The sequence below is a fragment of the Rhinopithecus roxellana genome, chromosome 2 (assembly GCF_007565055.1).
Source record: "Rhinopithecus roxellana isolate Shanxi Qingling chromosome 2, ASM756505v1, whole genome shotgun sequence".
Lineage (NCBI taxonomy): Eukaryota > Metazoa > Chordata > Mammalia > Primates > Cercopithecidae > Rhinopithecus > Rhinopithecus roxellana.
Window position 1 is genome coordinate 25610074 of NC_044550.1, and position 13469 is coordinate 25623542.

Sequence of the window (13469 nt, forward strand, 5' to 3'; positions counted from 1 at the left end):
ACTGGGAACTTGGAATTTTAGCAGCACAGGAAAATTGAGGGGTTTAAAAAGAAAAGCTCACACAGTATACAAATATAAACAGGGTTAAAATTAAACTTACCAGGGAGGGAGGCTATTGCTGACTTACATGAACCAATTTCAAAGAATGATTTATAAACTAGAATTTAAGTTTCAGTGTCGTATAATGACAGGAGCAGTGTTGGAAAGAACAAGACCCAGGATTGACACATAATAGATGTCCAATTAATATTTGATAAATGAATGAGTGAGCACTGGACATTGGACCAGCCACTTAAATCATTCTGAATCTCAAATTATCCATTCACGAAGTGGGAAATAATAATACGTGTTATATCAAATAATAGTTACCTTTATTACATGCCTATTACATCCTCATCACTGTGCTACAGTGTGTGTGTGATGTAGTGTGTGTGTATATACATATGTACGTATGTATAATCTTCACAACATACTTCTCTACTTTAAAAGGAGATGATTGGAGCCTCAAGTGATACATATGAAAATCAATTGTGTTGTGCACACTCATTTGGGAGACCAAATTATGGTTCTGATGGTTATATTTAGATATAATTTGGTTAACAAAGTTAGGCTAGCCACAAATGATTATTTCACCCACATGAGAGTAGCTGGATGGGCAAATTCTGGACAAGTACTAACAAGTATATTCCTACTGATTTTGGCTATAAAGTTTCTTAATAAATTGTTATAATTTCTCTTTGATAATTTATAATCCTGTGGGACACAGGAAAGCTTCTAATACTTAGGAAGGTTCTAGTCATGCCGCCTTACGCATCCACTCTGCTTTCTAGATGGAAAGACCCACATATTATCAAGTTCTGTTTATAAACCATCTCTTAAGGCAGTATTTCTTCTACTTATGGGGGGTAGGGGGAAACTTTTTTTGGTCCCATAAGAAAATACATCTGTGTGCCTCAGTTTGAGAAAAACTGCATCAAAATTTGAATGTTCCCTTTAAGTGATTAATTGAAATCAACACAATCAGAAACATGACCAAGAACAAAAAATTACTAAATGTTAATTAAATATGATTATCCAGATGATCCAGAATATGCTTCTATTAATGTTTTTTAGATTGGCACTAAAATAAACATGTAAAATTTAAAAATTATCACAGAACTCTGAGATCCCTAATAACAAACTTGTAAATTAAGTCGTTCCTTCAGAATCTAGTTTCCTTTTGTATGTGTTAATAGTAACCAATACAGGCCTCAGAGAGTGAATGTCTCGTGATTGTGTTTCCAAAGGTGGATATATTTATACCTGACTTGTTCATGCACTGACTTGCATTTGCTGACAAAATGTAGAGTACCTGGATGAATTAAGCAAACTCCTGTTTACCTTCATACTGTACACATTATTAATTAGACCATTTATTGTACAAACATTATTGAAGTGCACTTTTTTTGTGCCAGGTACTATATTAGGTGTAGAGGTTACCAATATGAATAGAATTTGACCATTTCCCATGAAAAGTCTTATTGGGAAGATAAACAGGAAACACGCAAATACAATACATTGGTGAAAAGACCCAAATTTTATGATTGCTCAGAGGAGAAAGTGACTAAGCCAGCTTGTGTGTCTCCGACATACCTGAAATTGATACCAAATGCCATTTATAGGAATTATTTTATAATGAAGGAAAACAGAGTACCAGGGTGTTATTTAGAAGACTCGGCAAAGCTTTTGTTGTCTGATGCTCCCTCCTCTTTCTTCCCACAGAATCCAGCATGCCAAATTTGGCTTGTTTTTAATTAAAATTGTAAAAAATGTGGAGAAGATCAGAAGTCATTGTAATTCTCTAATAATATTACCAAACTTTTATATGGATACATTGAAATATAGACTTGGTTTTTAGCACAATGTTTAGCATACAATAAATAGTCAACAAATGTTTTAGTATGTGAATACTTGAATTTAGTTACTATTTATTGAATTTAAGCTACCCCTAGTCTATTAATTTGAAAACTCTGTATCATGTTTTATCTGAGTTTAATAATTTTGTTCAAAAATGTTTCTTCACTTGTGCCTCATTAGAAGCAGGAGGATAGGGCACACACTGGAATCTGCTGTGGAATTTCTTTAGTTCTGGTCTCCCTTTTTGCTTCCTTTCCTTCGAGGTCCTGCCACCTCTTCTCAATTCCGATCTCACCCTTGGTGCCTGGAGGCATGTCCACTGCTGGGTGTCTCACTAGAGAATTCTTTTGTTTCATTGTACATAATCCTTCCCCTGCTTGCCAACCTTGATAAATTCTATGTCAGTAGGAGAAAGTTCAGGTTTTTAATGCCCTCTTTTAAGATGGGTTCATTGAAATGGTAAATGAGTCAGTGATAAACATGCAGAACTAAGACCTAGTCTTTTGGGTAGTATCTTTAAAAACTTCTGGAAATTACACTCTCATTACTTGTCATCTGATCTTAGAAACACAGAATTTTGTTACTTTAAAAAAAAAGCTTAAGGGAGAAACCATTCTGAACCCTTTCCTCCATTTTTACTTAGCATTTACTTTTATTTATTTATCTATCTATTTAGTTATTTTGAGGCAAGGGGTTTGCTCTGTCACCCAGGCTGGAGTGCAGCCTCAGCTTCCCAAGTAGCTGAGATTACAGATGCACACCACTGAGTCCGGCTAATTTTTTAATTTTCATAGAGATAGGGCTCTCTCTGTTGCCAAGGCTGGTCTTGAAGTCCTGGGCTCAAGCAATCCTCGCGCCTCGGCCTCCCAAAGTGCTGGGATTACAAGCGTGAGTCACTACACCTGCCTAGAGTTCACTTCTAAATGCTAAACTTGGCATGATTTTGACATCATAACATTCTAGAATTCATTTTAATGGTTTTTCTTTTCTAATTTTGATGTATTTGTACATTAAACATCTGCAAACCTAAAAGAAATAATTTTTAGAGACTGAGATATTTTCTATTAGAAAATAGAGCTAATGAGAAGTTGAAGTCTAAAGAAAATAAAATAGGATTATAATGCAGAGGCCATTGGTTTTTGTGTTATGGAGGCCAGGGAGACATAAAGGGGAGGAGGTTTCAAAGTGCAATTTCTGAGCCAGAATCACCAGCTAGTTGATAATTCAAAATGTTCAATTCTGGATTATATGAATTAATGCAATTAAGCGCTTAGAACAGAACCTTACACAGAAGAATAAACTCTGATACATTTTAGCTATTATTTAAATGATTTGCTGCTCACTTTTAAATTTAGTTTTTACATTCCTTTAAACCATATCTATTATAACAAATAGTTCAAATAATTTTTCTTCTTTGAGCCTTATATAAATGTTTTGTTTTTATACATGTTAAGCCAACTATTAAAGAAATAATCTACCTAAATAATCTTAAAAAATTAATTTAACCAAAGAAATGAGAGACTGCATGAAAATGGCATTTACACAGGAGAGTTGAGGCTGGGTATGGTGGCTCACAGCTGTAATCCCAGGACTTTGGGAGGCCGAGGCAGGAGAATCACCTGAGGTCAGGAGTTTGAGACCATCCTGGCCAACAGGGTGAAACCCTGTCTCTACTAAAAACACGAAAAAAATTAGCCAGATGTGGTGGCACGCGCCTGTAATCCCAACTACTTGGGAGACGGAGGCAGGAGAATCACTTGAATCTGGGAGGCGGAGGTTGCAGTGAGTCGAGACTGCACCACTGCGTTCCAACCTGGACAATAAGAGCAAAACTCCATCTCAAAAAATTAAATAAATAAATACATAAATAGAGTTGAAATAGAGTTCAGTAGTAAAATTGCAACTGTCTGAATTATTGACAAGGGTGACTACTAATAAACCAAGCTCCTTTTACCAGTCTACTTCCTAGGTTTTATTGTAATTCAAAATACTTGTAAAAGATAAATCACTTTTGCATACATTAATACTTTCGCTAGCCTAGGTAAACGTATGTTGAACTCAAAAATACTCAATTCATCTCATCACATTTAGCCAAATCTTAGTGATGGAACATTGGCAGGGCTGTGGATGGGGAGAGCAGGAATATATACATGTATTACTGTTTGCATCTAACTAGGAAATAATAATACCTTACATTTGTTTATTACTTCATACATTACAAACAGAATTAACCTACATTATTTTATACTCTTAAATAACTATCTGAGGTAGGCAGAGTAGGACATTTTCCCTTTTTACTATTGAAGAAACCTTAAATCCTGTTGTTAGGACTGGAGAGACAGCATGGGAGTTCAGATTTCCTGTTGCCCAATGCCTGTGTTCTCCACTCTGCCACTGTCCCTCTCAGAACCCCAAATATGGACATGATTTAGCCAATATTCTCAAAAGGAAGAATTCTGCTTCATCCCATTGTCAATCCTCTTATTTGCATCACAACACCCATCTAAAATGAAAATTAATTTCAGAAAACTCAAATAAGCCTACCAACAAAACCATTTCTTTTTTTTTTTTTTTTTAATTTTACTTTAAGTTCTGGGATACATGTGCTGAACGTGCAGGTTTGTTACATAGGTATACATGTGCTATGGTGGTTTGCTGCACCTATCAACCTGTCATCTAGGTCCAACAAAACCATTTCTAAATGTCCATTATCCTCCCTTAAGTGATCTTTGTGAGTGCCAATGTTTTATTTACTTGATCTAAAAGGTCATCTAGTTTCCCCAAGATGACCTCCTGTCTCAGGTCTTGACTAAACTTCTTTAGCTTTTTTGTAATCCAGAGCATGCCTGAATGTGCACACACACAGATGTGTGAGTATAAAAAGTTTTACCAAAAACCCCTCAAAATCAATACTTGCTACCCACAGTGCACGCTGTTTTTCTTTATGCTACTTCATGATTTGAACCATGCTGATTAGCAGTCCATTAGATTGAATTTATGACCAGTTTATGCATCGTGACCTACAGTCTGAAATACTGGTTTAGCATTTAATTATTTTAAATAAAAAAGCATGGGTTTGGAAATCAGATAGATCTGAGTTTGAATTTTTTGCTCTTCCTTTTATAAGGTATAGAGATCTTTGAGGCAAACCACTTGACTTCTGAGAATTTTAGTGTCATCTTCTGTAAAATATAATAAAATATGCTGTCATATAATATATGTAAAATGTAAAAGGTAATAGTGATTCTTATGTCATTAACATTTCTTATTCTTTCATTCATCAAATATTTCTCAGCACTCATAACCTCTTCATTTTTCTTGATTTTAGTAAGATTCTGAAGACTAATTTTTACAGTTTTTCCTTCTCTCAGGCTAATTCACTACCATATTCAGTGTCATTCCCTATATTTTAGGGATTGTATTATTTAAAAAAAAAAAAAAAGCCCTTGATGGGGCTAGACAGAGAGAAAAGATCAGTGGCCAGAAAGGGAGCTAGACGGGACCCCACTGTGGATGAAGTGGAGATCATGAAGTGGACTATATAGAGTGACATCTTCAAAGCGTTCTTATTCTAGCCCTTTCACTGTGAAATAACCAGTAACCTGAACAGCCGAATTCTAAATCTCATTGTAAATATTTTTAAATTAATGAAGGTTTAGTAAATACCACATTAAATTATCATTTGGGAATTTAAAAGAAACCCTTGAAGACCTGAGAGTAACTAATAAAACAAATATCTTCTTGTATCACCTATAGTTTGATTTAGTTTGTTAAATCAGGAAACTGTGGAGACCAGCCAAGGACACAGTCAGTTCAGTTAAACTGTGTCTGACAAAGATGGTGCATCATGTACTTTGCTTTTCCTGATCTTCATAGAAAACTAAATACATCCTTAACCCCCCCACAGTGAATAAGTACCCTTGGTTTAGAGAAGCTGCTGTGGAAGAGATGGGAAAAGTGCAGATAAAAGATATATGGGCGTAAGGAGTGAGAATGGATAGAGAACATGTAAGTGTGTCATTTTCATTTTTAATTTGATTTTTTTCTTCATTGTATAGATTATTTCTTTTGCCATTGTCATTTTTTAAATTTTTTTTGCCATTGTCATTTATACTAATGGCACAGTGAAACTGTAGTAATATTTCACAACTATTTGTATCTATATTTATGGCACATATTTCATCTTGAGAAGAGTTCTTGGCTTGGGGGAATCTTGACACTGAAGTCCATTCAGAGTGGTAGTGAGGACTGAGAGACCAAGTTTCACTTTCCTTCGCAATTACTGCCTTTGGATGTGCCCATTTTCTCTCTATCTCTTTCTTCTAACCTCTTTCAAAAACTTTCAAGAGCTCATATATTTTAATTGGCTTCTCCCAAATATTTACATTTTCATTGATTTAAAAATGTTATATAAGTTAGTTGTACTTTTCTGATATGCAAAAGACTTAGACTGTGAAACTCTTAATTCAACATGTAACATATGCAAAGCAGGGCAGCCAGAGATCTGAAAATTAAATCATTGATAATATATGCTACTGTGTAGTTGATTTTCAGTTGTTTAATAATAAGTATTTGGGGGCCAAATATTTATGGGGACAAAAATTACATAATGTGTCCTTTACTTCTCGCTTGGAACCCAGCACTAAGAGCTGAGCAGTTAGTGGGCACCTAGCTAATGCTTATGGATTTACAAATAAGTTTGTATTAATTATGAATTTATAATAAGGTGAAAAACAGTTTGATGGATGATGATGCAAACATTTAACCTTCATGTAAGTTTAGCTGTATCTTCTTGAATCTGTTCCTTAACTTCTCCAAATGGACTCCTCTGTGGTTTTTCTGTATATATCAGAAACACTCAAATGGTTCCATGAAAATTTTTATTGGCTATCAGTTCTACCTGGGGTCATCCACTAGCTTTATATGGTCATAGAAAGGCGGTCAATGGAGAAAATATTTCATAAAATCAACAAGAGAAATAGTGAATAGAGCTTATTATAAATCTGATTATGAACAAAATGTTAAAATACTGCTTTATAAAATTTGATAGAATTGCTAAACAAAAAAGATAACTTTGTTCTTTAGGATTAATGTGCACATGGTTGTTTCAATGTAGCATTATCATCTTTTTAAAAAATCTACCTGGTATTTTTAGCCATTTTAATGGTATTATATAGAAATAACATTATTCTGAAGTTGTGGTATCAAAGATGATATCACGCCTGGAACTCACAGATCTGCAAAGCCCAATATCAAGCTCACAATAAGAGCTCAATAAATATTTGCTGATTGTGTCAAAAGACTAAGTTCATATTATTTTATCAACATTAACTTACATAAAGTCAATATCAATGACTTATCAACAGTAGCCTGCTTTGTTGTTTCCCATTTGGTATGCAGTATATATAAAATTGAGAGATACTTAAACCATTGCTAGAAATGAGTCTATAACCTGACATCGTGAAACTGATAGATATGTAGAACATCGCTGGAAGTGAATCTATACCGTGATGCAGCTTCCCCAAATTACAATGTTAAAATTATTCCCTCATAAATTTACATTTCAATAGAAGACTGTTAGATAGCACATCTCTGAACTATAAATCTTATCATATTATATATCATTATCAGGTCTTTTGTCTCTAAATTTGGAGGCCCTATCAAGAATAGCAAGACTGTCTTGGTTCTCTGACTCTAGCATCATAATAAGATCATTTTATTGACTGACTTCAACTCAGTAGTCAAGAATTAAAAATGAAATATTATTATTATTACTATTAAATGTTGCAATGTAAGAAGAAGGACAGTTTGTATAACCTTCATATTTAGTACAACTTTTTCTTTTTTACATTCCAAGTATGACTCACAGTCATTCTTAGATAAGTACTCTTCTATAACAATCTACATAATGTAAATAATTTCTATATTCCATTTCAACATTTATGATTAATGATTAGCTTCTGAGATTATTATGAAATAACATTTTGTAGCATTACTTGAGTCTATATGATATGTGTAAAACAGTGTATTTCAATTTGCATGGGAAAAATGTTAATTTATTCAGTATCAATATTAGAATACCATCTGTATAAGACAAGTGGGCTACAGAAGCTAATAGTTGGCACCATGTACCAGCTGCTAAATTGTCACTTTATTTCTATTGCTCTGTTTAAGCTTTACTACTGTGTCAGTTGAAGACTTTAATCCTTGTTTTGAGGATGAAGAAACTAACATTTATTCTGTTTTTCAGGTTGAATTAACTTAATACTTTCCTCTTAAAAATTTGTTCTTGATTTTTAAAATCATATTAATTTTCTTCTAAGTTTCTTCCAAATTGTTGGTCAGTATTTTGAGTCACTGAGTAGCTAGTTAGAGTAGTGAGTTAGTTATGATATTAATCAAGGTATAACTGTTGTCTATAAATCCTAGGAGGTGTGGAGTACATCTTCATAAGTGTGAATAGCACTTAGCAGAGTGCTGCTTTGAGATACAAAAGGACTGAAAAAATCTAAAGCTGTACATGTTCCAGAAACTGGGCAGAATTTAATTTTGCACCAATACAATAAATGATATAAAATCGTTCTCTTTAAATCATTTAAAAAATTTAGAGATTCCTTAGTTTAAAAAAAATTTGTTGAAATGAAGTTGCCAAAATTCATGTTTCTAATGAATACTTACCTTATTGCCTCTCTGAATCAAAAACACTGAAATTAGTCTCTCCTAAATTAATAGATTCAAGATTCTAATGCAAAAAGGGGGAAAAAAAAAGAGAGATCAGAGTCTGTCTGTTCTCCGGGTTATATGCTTGGCAGGACACTGTTTGCCTCATTACTTCACTTCTTAAAACCTTGTTTGTTTCTTCTCTCAGAATGGACTCAACGCTCTCCATCTGGCTGCCAAGGAAGGCCACGTGGGGCTGGTGCAGGAGCTGCTGGGAAGAGGATCCTCTGTGGATTCTGCCACTAAGGTAATATTCATGCTGGTAGAATATGTTTTCCTTACAAAAGCGAGAGTTATTTAAAGCTTTTCATTTTCATGTATTTTTTTAGACAAGGTCTCTTTCTGTTGCCCAGGCAGTAGTGCAGTGGTACAATCATGGTTCACTGCAACCTCCACCTCCTGGGCTCAAGTTACCCTCCCACCTCAGCTGCCTAAAGTAGCTGAGACTACAGGTGTGCACCACCATGCCCAGTTTATTTAAAAATATTTTTTTAGTATAGGTGAGGTCTTGCTATGTTGCCTTCCTGGGCTCTAGCGATCCTCCTGCCTCAGCCTCCTAAAGTGCTGGGATTATAGGTGTGAACCACCACACCTCACCCACTTAAAGCTTCTTTTCCCTCTTGTACATTTCAGAGGTTGGCTAGAATACCAAGATTCTTAACCTGCAGAATTAAAATTAAAACCCTCTCCATTAAACTCTGCAGAGTGAATTGTTTCATTTAAAGACTTATGGGACATGAGTCTGAAAAATCTGTAAACCTGGTTTTTAAAATTTCATCTTTCCCCCTTTGATTTACAAAGAGGACGAGATTCACATAATCCTTTGTAGACAGTAGCACCTGTTTTCCTATGGTTAATTCATTTTTTAAAAATAAACTGATGTGGGAAATTTCTCTATGGAAATTGAACAAGTAATTTTAAATGCATACATTCAGTTTGGTATGAGACTATGCGGAATCCTTTATACTCTAATAAGAAAACAGATTTTGGGTCATGAATTGAATTATCAGGGTAATATTAGATTTTATCATCATAATGTATGTGGTAAGGAAATTGGACTCATTTTTAAAGAAATGCACGGAACACTTGGTAAACCAGAAACTGTTCCTTGATGCTGCTTTTGCTAAAACGTATTTGAACTTGTCGACGATTCATTTCATAAACAACATACATTTAAAAAACTATCATCAATGGCAACAATCTTTATCTCTTGAAGGTAAAATTTTATTTGGAAAAATACAGTGCTAATCAGAGCCAAGCCTGCTGACCAAGCCTTGAGCGTGATAATATGGCTGTGGAAGATGCAGAGAGAGAAGTCAGACACTCTGGTCTCTAGATGGGACACTAGTCTTATCTGGAGTAATCAAACAAAAAAAAAGTACAAGAATAAATTTGAAACGTGGCCAGTTAACCTGGAATTCCAATGCCTCATACATAATTGCCAAAATGTGCATTGGTTCTGCTTGTAGTATACTAAACAGCAATTCTAGCAGAAATTAAAAAACAAAAACAAATTAACAATTTTTGGCAATTCCACAGAAGTAAACATGGGAATTCACTATGTGCAATACATTTCTTACTTTGAACATAAAGAAAGAGTAAACATTTTTATTAACATTTCTCTCTAGCACATCAAATACATTTTAAACAAATATTTAAAGAATATCTATTTGAAGCCCAGTTCACTGGCTCACATCTGTAATCCCAGCTACATTGGAGGCTGTAGCGTGAGGAGCACTCACGTGAGCCTAGGAGTTTGAGGCTGCCACTGTACAACCCCACCAACATCTATTATTTTTTGTCTTTTTAGTAATAGCCATTCTGACTGGTATGAGATGGTGTGTGGTTGCTCACGTTAATATAGTGTATTCATTAAGCCAATTATTTTTGCTTGCTTAAGTGTTTATTACTATTTTTGTTTTTCCTTTCTTCTAAACTCTATTGATATTTTAAAAAGTAGGCTTACTTTTAATCATAGATTAGAATTGTAGAATTTCCCAGAAAAGAATCTCATGTTTTTAAACAGAAAAAAACTGAGGCCCCCAAATATTAAGTGAGTGCCTAATGCTCCCACAGTGAGCTGGAGACAGAAAGAGAACTAGAGTCCAAACTTATGGCCTGGAATATACTGGTTTCTTTTTTTTTTTTTTCTTTTTGTTATTTATTTTAATCACATCACAGGTATTTTTAATCTCTTGGCCTTTATTTTATTTTCACAAAAGGTTTAAATTATTTTTCATTGGTATTGGTGTTGTGGCTGGTAAATTTCGATGCAGCAAATGGTAGAAAATCATTGGTACTGTTATGATTTATGTAAAATTTATTTTCCTTATTCCCAACATATTCCCAAGTGCCCTAGTTAGCTGCAAACACAACTATAAACCATCCGTTTCTCTACCACTAAAAATTCCTAGGTTTCTTTGCAAGGTGAAAGAAACTGAATGTTTCAGTAAACTTTCTTTTTAGTTAGTATTTCTTTGCAGTAGGATTCTTTAGTTGTTGATTAAATTGCATGAATCTCATGAGATACTGACACATACACACACAGCCCCTGCAAATTTTTGATTCATTGAAAACACAGTCATTCCGTGTTAGCACTAACCAATATTTTGAAAATAGAAAAGGAAGACACTATATGAGGTGGCCAAAAAAATTTTTTTTGATGGTAAAAATTAATCTCTTCGTAAGTGGCCTACTATCTTGATAAAATAGCAAATTGTAATCAGTTAAAGTGATTAGCGAAGTTGAAAATGCCTGCACATTTTGATTTCTGCAAAATTCAGAAACCTTGAACATTTTCTATTTTGTTTCTCCACAACAGAAGGGAAATACCGCTCTTCACATTGCGTCTTTGGCTGGACAAGCAGAAGTTGTCAAAGTTCTTGTTAAGGAAGGAGCCAATATTAATGCACAGTCTCAGGTATTCCATTCAGATTTTCCCTGATGTGCATACATTTAAATTAGAACAGTTTTGTGAAATTGATTTAATGGGTTTAGCTGTTTTACTGATAAATTTATTAGAAGTGATTTGTTATTTATTTTAGCCAAATTATTTTATTAACTTTTATGATGAAGTTTATTTTTTCAACATATGATCTCCCTTTTAATGTAACTTAGCACTTGACAAATGTAAGTCTATCATTGTCTCTAAGTATTTTTCAAAAGAATATAAAGTGCTTTTTTTCAGAATGACAGTGACATCTGAGAAATATGAATTATTCATGCAAGTTTCATGTTACTCTATAAAAGTATTCTCTTTCTGTAAATTGAAAATATTCTTGAAAGATTTACATTCCAGTGGAAAATCTGCTATAAGGTGGGAATAACACTACTTTGGTCACTTTATACCCTCAATGTGAGCTTTACTAATAATAAATAGGAAATGTATGGTTTTAAAATGAAATTAAGAAAAAAATTACACAATAATTACTTAATCAAAATTATACTATAAGCTTGATCCTCCCCCCTTTTTTTTTCTGGTGGAAAAGAGGAGAAAACATTGTTTTGCCCAAAGCTTTACTGTTGATATCTGTTATACCATGTATGCATGTGGGGATTGAGAAATATATCTTTATGATAAAATTCATTCTCTCTATTTTTAGGGTTTTCTCTTTTGCTTTTCTGATAACACAGACTATATCATGGAGGATATTAGCAAAATGCGCCAGCTCTGTTCCATCTGTTCTTTGGGATAACCTCACCAGCTTGCCTTTGAAGGTCATTGTGTAGGAATATATATTAACTATATAGTTCATTCATTCATTACCTAGGCATGGCTCTAGTTCTATAGATGGCACAAGTTCTGGACCTAGAAAATACAAAAGGCAAAGGTTAAATCAGCCCTATTTTCTTTGATTTTAATTTTGGGGAAAATCTGTTGAAATTATGATAGATGAGACATTATTTTTATCTTTGTAATATCATGCTATTTTAATTAGCCACATTTTTTTCCTTACAACTCAAACATTCAGTTGGATGCACATCCATATTTTAACATGTATTGAGAATATGCCTTAGTCTAAAACCCTTACTAGATGAAATTTTTATAATTTGGTACCTTCTATAAAGAACATCTGTATTTTTATAAAGTATAATGGCATTTTAGGCTTGGAGAGAAAGGTCCCTGCAGAAGCTACTGCTCCACCATAAGTGATTCAAAACTTTTCTTTTTTAAACTTTATTTTGTTTAGATTCAAGGGGTACATGTGCACGTTTATTACATGGATATATTATGTAATCAAATAGTGAACATTGTACCCAATAGGTAATTTTTCAACCTCAGTCCCCTATCCCCCTCCCCACTTTTAGAGTCCCTAGTGTCTATTATTTCCATCTTTATGTCCATGTGAACTCATTGTTTAGCTCTCACTTCTAAATGAGAACATGCTGTATTTGACTTTCTGTTTCTGAGCTATTTCATGTAGGATAATGGCCCCCAGCTCCATCCATGTTGCTGTAAAGGATGTAATTTCATTCTCTTTTATAGCTGCCTAGTATTCCATGGTGTATATGTATCACATTTTCTTTATCCAGTCAACCATTGATGAATGCTTAGGTTGATTGCACGACTTTGCTACTGTGAATAATGCTGCAGTAAACATAAGAGTACAGGTGTCGCATGTTCTTACTCATAGGTGGGAGTTGAGCAATGAGAACACATGGACACAAGGCGGGGAACTTCACATGCCAGGACCTGTCGGAGGGTGGGGACTGGGGGAGGGATAACATTAGGAGAAATACCTAATGTAGATGACAGGTTGATGGGTGCAGCAAACCACCATGGCACATGTATACCTATGTAACGAACCTGCACGTTGTGTACATGCACCCTAGAACTTAAGGTATAATAATAA

General features: G+C 34.2%; 1 protein-coding gene across 5 annotated transcripts in view; it reads left to right on the forward strand.

Moving 5' to 3' along the window:
- ANK2 (ankyrin 2) overlaps positions 1–13469 on the forward strand; it is a 501960-nt gene that overhangs the window by 308557 nt on the left and 179934 nt on the right. For all 5 annotated transcript variants that reach the window (XM_030916064.1, XM_030916069.1, XM_030916049.1 and 2 more), the window contains 2 exons: positions 8765–8863; positions 11438–11536. In XM_030916064.1, coding sequence (XP_030771924.1) covers positions 8765–8863; positions 11438–11536 — 198 coding nt within the window. The remainder of the gene's footprint in view (positions 1–8764; positions 8864–11437; positions 11537–13469) is intronic.